The sequence below is a fragment of the Glandiceps talaboti genome, chromosome 12, assembly GCF_964340395.1.
Source record: "Glandiceps talaboti chromosome 12, keGlaTala1.1, whole genome shotgun sequence".
Classification (NCBI taxonomy): Eukaryota; Metazoa; Hemichordata; class Enteropneusta; family Spengelidae; genus Glandiceps; species Glandiceps talaboti.
The window spans coordinates 10,108,353-10,120,852 of record NC_135560.1 but is presented as its reverse complement, the minus strand read 5'-3'; the positions used below and the strand labels follow the sequence as shown (position 1 = coordinate 10,120,852).

Sequence of the window (12,500 nt, the reverse complement as noted above, 5' to 3'; positions counted from 1 at the left end):
CCGTCACAATGGAGCGCCCTACAGTGGCAATTTGCATTTCTCCTATCTTGCCACACAATAGATCAGAGTCGTTCACACCCCATCAAAGTCTGTCTATTGTTCACCATACGTCAACATGACAGTTCTCCAAAACATGAAAACGACCGATGAGTGGCGGCGTATTTTGGAGATTCTAAACAGAACGCCATAACAATAGTCTGAGACAAACCACACTTTTACACATACTTGTTATGACAATCCTATTTTGTACTCATTTCACACATTTAGCTTTCCTATTGCTCTTTTCTTTACGTAAGCCTAACGCACTCAACTCGATTCCATATTTCTGTTTGGTTGGTGAATTTCACTCTTGTGATCCACGAAACAACAGAATTCTGAATTGACAGCTCCCTCTGTTCTACGAAGGCTTCAATAAATTGAATATGCGTAAATGTCGAATGAATGAATTTTGCAATAAAAAGTTACTATATGCTCTCAGGTCACCTAATTTGCCAAACAAACAAAAGACAACCAATGTATGAAAAGAATACATCCCACACGAATCACGTGATAGTGCCTGATGACGGGAACCAATCAGCGCCACCGCCCTTCGAGTTCGGAATTTTTTGAAGTATTTTTGTCAGCTGGCCACATGAGTCGTCGTAGAGTTAGACCACCCATTTTGACAACACATCGTCGGACAGCACGCGCGAAAAGCCAAGGGATTCTGTGGGCGATATGATGGGCGATTCGAACCCCAAAAGTACGTAGCGATCGAGCACTATTACCTTCACTGTTTGTGTATGTGTATTGCAACGACCTGCTTCGGATAGCATTGTTTTGTTTTTCTCACCGTCCATGTGTGTGTACGAGTTTGACACTCGGCTTTTAACCCACCAGTGGTTCACACATAACAGCGGCGGCATATTGACGTGTTTACGTACCCTACTCACCAGTCGTATTTTCTACTCCTTTTCTATTAGAGAAGCGGAGGATGTCGCTGTGTGTCGGATGTGGTAACCAAATTCAAGACCAATATATTCTTCGTGTGGCTCCGGACTTAGAGTGGCATGCAGCGTGTTTAAAATGTTCCGATTGCAACCAATATCTAGACGAAACGTGTACGTGTTTTGTACGAGACGGGAAAACTTACTGTAAACGGTGTTACGTAAGGTGAATAGAATATTCCCTAGCAGTTATAACTTTGTACCCCATCTGTGTTTTATTTGGTGATTTACCCAAAATTTTAGCGTGTTAGTTTGTGGTTTTTCAGAATCTCCGTAACCACTTCAAAACGGAAGTTATCTTATTTTTGTTACAGGCCAACCTACTCAGTAGTAATTTATTTTGAATTGTCGAACTTTTAAGTGAAAGTTCATACTGCAATTGAAAAGATGCAAATTTATCTATCCACATATATAACCTAAATATCGCTCAGAAAACTGAATCGATCGCCGTCGACTGTCTCAACCTGTACTATAGATAAAATCCGAAGAACCATCGCTGTCATTGAATCTTCGAGTAAATGTCTGGTACCGTGATGTTTTCTAACTACGAATGCGGAAACACGGATCGGACACGCTCCGCCTCCCTTTCTACGCAATACGGCACAAACGCGTAAAATTTTACGTTGACAAGCGTCATTTTGTAAATCCACTGTATTTCAACATTTTATATGAAATTTTCTTCAAGAATAAATTTTTGTGTTCATCCCTATACATGTATGTTTTCGTGAGCAATGCCTTACAGTTACTCAATGTTTATTTCGTGAGCTAGACCCATGTGGGTCGTCATAATTTCCAAATTACATTTAAACTCGTTGTATTGATATCTAAGTGTAGTTGACCCCGTGTTGTATCTACTAATTTGCAATTGTATATTTCCCAATAATTTCCCATATGCAGGCTATTTGGGACCAAGTGTGCAAAGTGCAACCTCGGCTTCAGCAAAAATGACTTCGTCATGCGAGCCAGGAACAAAATATATCACATAGACTGTTTTCGCTGTGTGGCTTGTAGCAGACAGCTTATACCAGGAGATGAATTTGCCCTCCGTGAGGACGGACTATTCTGTAAAGCCGATCACGACGTTGTGGAGCGAGCGTCGGGAGGCGAAATGAATGGGAACAGTAATAACCATCGAACGTATATGGCAAGTAAGTAAACACACATCGCCTCCATTCTCTCGTGTGAATTCATATCCCGGCTGACATGTCCAGCCTTGCATAGTATGTCAATCGGGCCAGCTATGGCAGTTCCACCGCTAATTTATAGTGTTAATGAACTATCGGATGAAAGAATAGGAGAGAGTCTATTTAACCCAATGTAATTAAATTAGATTTTGCTATCAGTTAAACATAGGAACTCCAATATGCCAAATTGCCCGAATAAATACAAATGAAATATACTTTATATCCACTGAGTTTATTTTGAATAATATGACGTTTTACAAAAAATGTGTTTGCTGAACTCAGCTACCCCAAAATGGACGACATACAGGGATTATTGGCAATGCTTGCGGCAGCTCCATTGTCCATGCCTTTGTATTCCCTTAACAATCTGGCGCCGTCGAAACACATCGCTTGTGTAGTATAAAAGATATTTTTCAGTATTTTCAATTTCATATGCGTTAATTCATTTGCACAAGGGGGTATAGCAGAATACGACCTCTTGTTTTTATGTGCCCCCAAAAGGCTCGTTTCCAAATTATGATATTTGTCCCTTTTTGTTTCACCCCTCGCTTTTGATATTTTTTCTTCATTTCTCTTTTTTTTCCAGTCTGTATTTTTAGTAAATATTTTCCAAGCAGTTTTACACCATGTAGCTATCGCCTTTGTTCCCTAGGAACGGTGTCTCGATAGGCGATCTGCTTCCTGCGTTGATGGTAGTGTGCTGATAAACTGAGCCCATATCTTTTCAATTGCATTTTTTTTAAAAATGAAATAGGGAACCAGCCACGACAAAGAATGGTCAGATTCCCTAGAACGTTCTCGTTATTTAGCTACAAAATGGCATTATTATACTGATATTTTGTGATTATGTCTCTATTCTTTGAAGTCTCACGAACAAAGTTTTCTAGAGTATATAACAAATGCCCAAAGTGGCTTCATTACGTTTGAACAGAGCGGCCTAACGAGGAAACCCTACAAGTGTTCTTTTTTGTGGAAAGCGTCAGAAAAGTGACACTCTTCAAAGTTGAACATCTAACGTACACCGAACACTTTTCACATCCTGTGAAATTTCAAAATCCGCACACTTCTATCGTGATTTTCTAACAGTTGCAGAAGGCACAAATAGTAACACGTTCATTAGCAGTAGAATATTTGAATCGGTACTGTGACTGTGACTGTGGTATGATAGTAAAGCTGCGTGGTATCACCCCTTCTTAATTTACAGCACTTAAGGCATGGTATTATTCAACATAATTCCACATGTACAGCTTTCGTAGACTTTATAAAGTATAACTTTTGTGGTGTTACATTTTTTACCAATGAATATTTGCCACAAAGTACGACTTCTCATTCATTTTTCTTTACTCCTAATACCCACACAGGTCATGCAGAACCGATGCAAAATAACAGAAGCGGTTCTCTACGTCCACATGTGCACAAACAAGACTCACATCACCACAAAACAACCAGAGTTCGTACGGTGCTCAATGAAAAACAACTGCATACACTACGGACTTGTTATGGGGCTAACCCGAGGCCGGACGCTTTAATGAAAGAACAACTAGTCGAAATGACTGGACTTAGTCCCCGTGTCATTAGAGTGTGGTTTCAGAACAAACGATGTAAGGATAAAAAACGGAGTCAACTGATGAAACAAATACAGGACCAAGCACACCAAAAGGTAGGTGACAAAACAATCGAATCCTGTAATCACAACTCCGCATAAACATTCCTTAGCTTATACATGTAAAACCCAGTTTGAAAATAGTTTCTAATCACAGACTATAGGCAACGGTATAGAAAAATCACTGTCTAGTTTTTTTGGCTTCAACATTTGAAGAGTAACTCGTCATCGCAACCCAAAGTTAATTTTGGGCACGTGTCAGAGTTTTGGCTCATCAGCTGCTATATTACGCCTTACACTGTTTACCGTATGTATCTCATCACTCTCTCTGTTTGTAAACATAATAATTCTAAATTAACCCAAGCCGCTTTCTGGCAGTGAGTTCAACATACAAACGTGTAGGGTGATCAAGGCAGGTGAATTCACACTTTGTCGGTATGTATACATTTGCTTTTGTGCAGTCGTAGCTGATTTAAATCGACGGTCAATATTGAATGTGAATTTTACAACCCGATTTTCTCTTCCATTGTGAGGGTTTCATAATGTATGCTGTCACGGCTTACTGTCAAATATTTCATTTCATAAATAAGTAAATAAGTCGTTCAAGTTTCATTAGAAGCGACAAGTGTACAAAATACACTACTGTCTGGCCGCCATAAAAAATAACAACAGTAGCACCACACACATAAAATACTGTTTTGACTATAACCTCAAAGTATAACTACACAGTGGCCTAAATTTTAGCAGGTTGTAGTCTTTCGCAGCTAATTTTGGTTTTGTAAAATTTTAGATGTCCCTTAAGGACGGCTAATGTCATACTTGGTGGTTTTTGAAAGGGGGAGATGTGAGTCTTACAAAGAACAGAGTTTAATGATTTTTCCGGTTGATCTGCAAAGTGTATCAGCTTTACTAATTATTTCATTTTGTACTCTAGTGAGCGTCAGAGAGCTCGCTTGCTCGCTCGCTCGCTCGCTCGCTCGCTTCAATCCAGTCAACTTAACTGGGAAAGTTGACGAATTTCTAAACGTGGTCAATTATGAAATGTTTACGTTAATTTGAATTATAGCCAATTTTGAAACGTAACTCCCACAACTTGAGTCGGGTTACTGGCATTCACATGAATATTTCATTCGATGTTATGATGTTTGTGTAATTGGATTTGTTTTGACAATGAAAGTGACGTACAGCTAACATGTATGCCTGGTGTACTAACTCGGTTACCATCTCTAATTGCGTTTCAAGACTTCCTATAAAAAGTAGCGATCATGCATAACGTATAGATAGGGCAAGCGTTTTTTAAGCGTCGTAGTTACAACAGCAAAACGTCCTATAACGGAGCTATTCAAGAACACATTGCATCGCACATAGTTACTGTCTTTCCCATAATTCCAGTATTTCAAGGCCAGGGCTGGAATTGTGTCTGCTGTTTGATATTGAAACTTTAATCTTTGAAAATTACAGCTGTGGATTATTATAAGTATAAAAATTCTGGACTTTGTGTAAAATCTATTTATTTATTTTTTAAGTGCATTCATATGTCATTGTTGAAAAGTCATGTGATGCATTCATATTGTATGGGAAACTGGTACTGGTACGTGAGAATTAGAAACTGTTTAAGCTGTAATTCAACATCTTATCACACCAAAAGCCACACGTATATATAAACTTTTAGTGAAATATTACAATTTTTATCCCAATCGTTTCTATATTGTGAAGCTGGTGTAGAACTTCAATTTAGGGGTGTAAACTTTTTAAATGCCATTCTCGGGTGGTTTTTGCCTCACTCTCAATCTTCAAAATGGTGGACGAATTGCAAATTAATTACAAGTGTGAAATGGGCTCACTTATAGGGGGGATCAATTCCACTCCAATGTTCGACGACTTCTACGACATTTAATTCCCATGCGCAGTCCCATTAGTTTGTTGTCATCACGTTTACTCTACCAATCGAAATATGCACTCGTAACCTCCACAAATTTCTCGTATCAGATTTAAACAACATTTTTTTTGTGACACGAAAAACAATTCACAACTTAAATTGAGTAACCACTGCAGACACTGACGTAACAGACTAAAACACATACACAACCGCTGTATTCTGTGAAAATATCCGACAGAATTCAATTTGCAGTCGGGATTAAAAGATTGTGCAGAGGGGTGACTGAGATAGTGGGACTCTCTGATTAAGATACCCGACGAGAGCTTTAATCGCATTGCCCTATCTGATGTTTCTTGTTTGGGGAATTGGTTATATTAGTGCAGACCACATCATTGGTTTCTGCAAATACTATGAGTCTGTGTCAAGCAACTGACATTATCCAGTTTAGGGCTGAGATTATTACGGGTAATATCCAACCTGGTTGTGATAAATTTCTTCCTCAAATATTTTGGGTTTTTCCCTTTCAATCTGTAAAACGAAATCTTCTCTATCGCTGTCGTAAAACTCATCCCTCAGTCTTCTAGCCGCCTCATTCTATTGTTTGCTCATTAACAATTTAGTCGGTTGCCTAATTGTCATTTTTACGACGAATTGGGTGAATGCAAAACGTGCGGGGTCGTAAATATGTCTCCCGTGAGTAAAGATTTTAGACACTTGCGTTTAGAGTTCAAGTTAGTATAGCCAAATTCGGTGGCGTGTGTCGAAATGACGATTCGAAATGTTTAAATACGTAAAACAATCGAGATAGGGAAGGTGGTGCATTTTCTTGTTTTCATTTTAGATACACAAACCCAGTGTCTTATTTGTGTGTCTAAGATATGGCAATGTTTGTATGGGCTGGGTCGAGATCTAACTTATCGTTCAAACACCAATACAATATAAATACACCCTCCCATGAAATCGGTTTATAATTAGGTGTCATACGTGCATTTGAAGCCCCCTTCCACTCCGTTGTCCAAATAAGTTGACAGTCAGTGTTTGCTCTTGTGGAGAGATTCACATGGACAATATGTACTTTTAAACACGGAGCTGCAATGGGTGAAAACTGTGGCAAGGGACGGTCATACGTATCAGCTGTCGATACGAAAGGTCACCAAAGATCGACCCGTCCGCTTAATCGTACTGTTTACCGTGAATGGAATCAGTGAAAAAACACCGCTTGCGACCCGAGGCAGGGTTTTTCTGCAACGCCAGCTGAGCTTTGCTATAATCGAATATCCTCAGTCCACATAGCACACACACATACACACATACATACACAGAGCAATGATAACCGACCTACAATGTTCGTGTACTTTTTATACTATTGTTCCGACACTTGAACATTTTCGTTTATTTGTACAATATTACCTGTCTTTGAAAGTGCTCTCTGCTCCTCAATTTAACGTATCATTCCATGAAAGTGGGTGATTGGTTTTACAAGGTCTCGCACAGCGAAGAGTTCAATTATTTCTCAAACTCGAATCTCTCCTTTTCTCTATTTGCCCGAACAGATACACAAAAAAACAAACCCCTTTCTACTGCGAATCTTCTTGAATTTCAATTTCTGAACGGAAAAAAGTAAACACTGGTACCAATAACGTGTGTTATCACTATATTCAAGTCAAGTGTTGATTCAGTCTTGTTTGCTTTCGTCAACCCTACACCGGTACTGTTCCACGGTCTATCACTGGGTCCAGCCCAGGTGTTCCCTTTCAATTTGTGATCTACCATACACGTCTTCATCGGTATTATAGCCATGGATACGTTGCATTACTCCGGGCGTGAGCTGTTTTTTTTCACAGCCATGGGGATCTCCAATCTGCAACAAATGTTTGACAGGTCGAGATTTTCCTTGCTCTGTTAAAAAATAAACCTGCCGAATAAAATCAGTTGTCTTCGAGTTTGAATTAAAAAATAGCACACCTGTCATCAGCGGTTTGTAGTTCTAGTCGTTGAACATGTACGTCACGTCACATACACTGTATATAAATGGTGCTGTGTGGTCCCAATCACGTCATGTGATTCTCTTCACGATGAACTGTAGCTAGGATTTTGTTTTATTTTTTCATAAAGTATAAGCCACTCTTGAAAGCCTGAAACGCATTGAAATTTGATCCCCATTATGTCAGTGCAATATACCCTTCATATCATGCCCTGCTTGTACAACACCGACAACTGTTTCGCTCCTAACTGTATCAATGCATTGCAACGACTTTCACCACCACCACCACCACCACCACCACCACCACCACCACCACTACTACCACCACCACCACCACCACCACCACGTCGTTTGCACAAAATTTACAACAGAAATTGTAATTTCTTAAAATTTTAGTAAATTTCGGCTTCATCTTGAATCAGAGTATAGAAACATTTTTTATTGATTTGTTTTTACGGTGCATCATTAACAAAAATTGCAGATCTTTGCGGAAATTTTGTAGATAGATGTATACATGTGTGTGCATACATATTTGAAATGGAATGGTTATTCGCTAAACGTGCACATGTAGTCTGCTAATTTGTTCCCGCAATTTAAGGCGCCATTGTAAATATGTGATCATGGGTGACTACGCGATTGAAATTATACTTTCGATTTTTTAAATAATTTTTTTAAAACAATATTTTTGTTTCAGAATAATCAGCGAGTACAGGGTTTCCAGGGAGTGCCCATGGTAGCATCGAGTCCAGTGCGACACGAGGGTAACATGCAAGCAAATCCAGTTGAAGTCACTAGTTATCAGCAGCAACCACCAGCGTGGCAAGCACTCAGCGATTTTGCATTGAAAAGTGATATAGAACAACCAGCATTTCAACAATTGGTAAGCACTTATTTCGTAAAATTAATTTTCACGAAATGACGTCTTTCACCCGGAACGACTTCGAGTAAACAGTGTCGTGCAAATGTACCAACCGAGTTGATTAATAAAGAACAAACCGTTCTGGCAAAATTTATGAGTATTATATTATTTTGCTTTGTATTTACGACTCTTAATTGCGTAAATATTTAATTTTGAATGCTACATGCGTCCAACACGAATGTTATATGGCAAGTACGAAATTCTAGTAGTGTTTCAATAAACATTATGAAATTCAATGTAATGACAGCCGTTGAAGGATTGAATTTGTCCCCCCCCCCTCCCCCCAGATAAAGTTTTGCAGAGTATGGGCTGAATAGTTGTATTTAATTCACAGAATTGAGAATGAAAACAAATAATTTGCTTTTAAATAAAATCCATTTTGGAGGGAAAGCATCAACTGTCGTCTGCCATATATATTGGCGCCATTTCTTATTCAGATCCTGACTCAAGCTGTCTCATCCTCAGGCTTGTAGGAACGGTCTGTCATGTAATACCGAAACATTTCAGAGTCACAGAGAAGATTTAATCCAGAATCCAGAAATTGATAAAAATTACACTCCGCTGAATTCCTGAGCTCCTGCGTTTTTTTCTAATCATCCAGTGGCCGTTTTTCGTGATTACACCGGTGTCATTGTAATTCGTTCATCGGTAGAAAGATACAAAAGAACTCCTTAGCACGCACACTCGGTAAAATATGGTATTTAGTAAATTTCATACTTATTTTGTTCATCGCATCCACGGTCTTTTTAGAAAACTAAATCCGTTTAAAATCAGGGAAGAAAACCGTAATTTCCAACTTCATATTTATCCCCTTTGCTTGAGCAAAATTATCTCTCATAATGCTCTCCAAGCAGGATCGCGCATTAGGGTATAATATTTGCTGCAACCACAGTGTGGCAATGGACTGATTTTTTTCCCGCCAAAGTGATTAAGCCTATTAGGTGTGGGAGAATTAAAATGGGAGAAATAACAGATTGTTGGGGCCCACAATTACCAATGATTGTTTAAATATGTTGGTATAATGGAATGGATGTCATTTCGCCACCACTTCCCGCGGAGTGAGATGCTCAATATTTAAAAAAAAAAGATGACGATGACATCAGCACGTGCACTCGAAATTGTTGTAGATTTCGAAATTGTTTATATTTCGGTGGAGAATTTGAAGGCCATTGACACACTAAGACCGTTTAGATAAACTTGGTGATGGCTGACAAGGGGAAAAAAAGCAAGAGATCTCCCGTGCTGCAGTACGCTGTGGGTTACTTTTGCCCCTGGGTATGATGTCACCAAGAGAGCTCACGGTCATATCCAGCATACAATACATATTGAGTATGATTAACATTAAAAATAATTTGAAAACTCAAGCTTGCAATCATAGTTGGTAGTAGGTGTATTTTGAAAAAGGGGGAATTTTAGGGAATTTCAACTGTTCTGATTAATACAGGTAAATAGTTTCTGGCTCTGGATAAAAAGAGATGATAATATATTTTTTAATGTACATTCATTTCCTAAAGAGATTAAAATTTAGTAATCAGATTAAGAATGTTACATGTACACTTTTAAATTACAGATAATATCTACAGTTCTAAGGTTATGGTAACAACGAAACCAAAACTTTGATAGCCAAATGGGACCCATACAAAAGTTTATTAATTTTCCAAGTACTTTATGCAATTTGGTCTAACTGTACACGAATACCTTATTTTATGTAAACGTTTGGTAATACCAACACTATGATTCTGGTGTACAGATGTATGAAGTTTATTCACAGAAACAGAAGGCGACAAACGTTACCTTAATCTCAGACCACTAAATTTTGTGGTCTGAGCCTTAATTAAAGGTCCCTCTCTGTATTCGTGCCTTTATTATCTCAGCAGCTAGGACTCTCGTCTACAAGAAAGGGAGGTGTTGCAGTCATCGAAAATATTTGCTTTTCGTTAATTATGTTTGAAAATACCTGTCTCAAAATTCCGTTTATTGCTGTGCATGTTTATTTCTAAGCTGGAAGTTATTAACACAACAATTAGAAGGTATAGAAACGGGCACAGATAGTGTTGAAATTGTGTGTTGATGTAATAGAGGCTTGGGAGTACTGGCGACCTTCATGGAAGTCTTTCATATTTATCACTGTCAGACAACCATATCTCAGCGAATTCTCATTCCAACGTTGGCACAAATCCGTGGTTTTTAACGTCAGCTAACTGGAATTTATAGAAACATCGCATTTCCCTGCGGTTTTTCGTCGAGTTATCAACCATATTTCACGACCCCAGTGCGCCAGTGTTTCGGAATATCTTAACGAAGGTTTCATCAACAGAAGTCATGGCCCGCTTTTTTTCGTTTTACTCATCTTACAGTAAATATTTCTTTCCTCTCAAAACACGCCACCAGGGTAGTAATTAATAACTGTTCATAATTTCATTATATTCTAATTTCCAACCAATTCTAAGGAGTTAATGTTTTCTCGTGTCACTTGTTCACCAACATTAATCAGGTCTGTTTGATTTGCTTGGCATTGTTGACTAAACGTTCGATTAGAATTCTTTGCCATGCGAGAAAATTTACAAGTCCCCCATCGATGATATATTCCCCAACTCAGCCCCAGACTCTCGTCTATGTATTTTGCAGTTTATACAACCGGGCACAAAATAGTGATTTTTTTTATTTGTTTCTTTGGGAAATGTTGTATCGGAAAATACGGCTCCTCGTGTGAGGTTATTCATCATACATAAGCAAGTAGGTCGACATCGATTTTTAAGGAGTAATCGTTCGTAACAAAGCTGAAATAACTCACACACTGTGACGGCTTTTTCCCTATTGAGTTCTCTGCAGTTGTATTGATATTTTCCAATGCTATGACTCTTCCCGTTTTGCTTCTCTTCACAGGTAAATTTCTCCGAAGGCAATCCACCGAATCACGAAGATTCACAATTAACTCCCCCACCGGAAGATACCTTAGCAGACAGTAACCCCCCACCATCAGCAATATCAACATCGAGTGAATAAAAAAAGCAAGACAGAATATTATGCTGTGATTTTATATTTTCCGAAAAAAAGGACCATTTTTTTGTCAGTTTGGAGAGGATTGGCGGATCAACTTCGCGGATAACTACCTAACTTGCAAAAAGGGACTGTCACTCAATCCACACCGACGTCTGCCTGGATCGTAAGCTGGGACTTTTTCTCTAATTATGTGTGCTTGATGACATTTTGCTTTCAAGTTCCCGTTTAACACGCGTTTAACACGTGACAGAAATGACGAGACCGTCAGTTTTAAGCTTGATCCTCTAAAGTAGCGTCACAGTTCTGTCCAAATCGATTGCACATAAACCGAACTCTGGGAAAAAAAAGAACAAAAACAATATACACATGTTCATCGTGATGATGAGTTGTTGTTGTTGTATGGACGCGGCAGTACAGTATACATGGGATTTCAAACTCAGTGACCAAATAACATTTGATTTAGGGTGTACATATTCTAATTTGTGTCTTGTCTGACGGGGTATCTTTCTTGTTGCAAAACAACCCTAAGTTAGTAAATTATGCATAAGAGGAACAGAGAGAGAGAGAGAGAGAGAGAGAGAGAGAGAGAGAGTATGTCAAGGCTATACATACAGTAGTAACGGGGGCAACCTAGATGAAGATCTAACGTATAAGTGAAATCGACACGATCACTGAGCGTTGAAAATTCCCAAACGAAATGTACATTACTGGCGGTAGAGGTGACCAATTAATAATATTCATTAATACAAAAGAGAACAGAGTTATGTTGGTAATGAATAGACAAGTACCATTGGCCCCTTGATGGATAGACATGTGTAGCTACGACGTGAACGACCAGTGCGCAGTGTAATAGGCACCGTGCTATGGTATAGTAGTGTGCTTTAAAAACATAGACGATATGGCAGAAGTCGTGCCCTAGGCTCTGTGACACCGTAGTGTACA

General features: G+C 38.8%; 1 protein-coding gene across 1 annotated transcript; it reads left to right on the top strand.

The window, feature by feature from the left end:
* Positions 1–630: 630 nt before the first annotated feature.
* Positions 631–12,134, top strand: LOC144443548 (insulin gene enhancer protein ISL-1-like). The gene is made up of 6 exons (XM_078133075.1): positions 631–742; positions 963–1,152; positions 1,884–2,134; positions 3,532–3,830; positions 8,331–8,516; positions 11,442–12,134. Exons 1-6 carry the CDS (start codon positions 718–720, stop codon positions 11,559–11,561), a joined length of 1,071 nt encoding a protein of 356 aa, XP_077989201.1. The 5' UTR covers positions 631–717; the 3' UTR covers positions 11,562–12,134.
* The last annotated feature ends 366 nt before the right edge of the window (positions 12,135–12,500 follow it).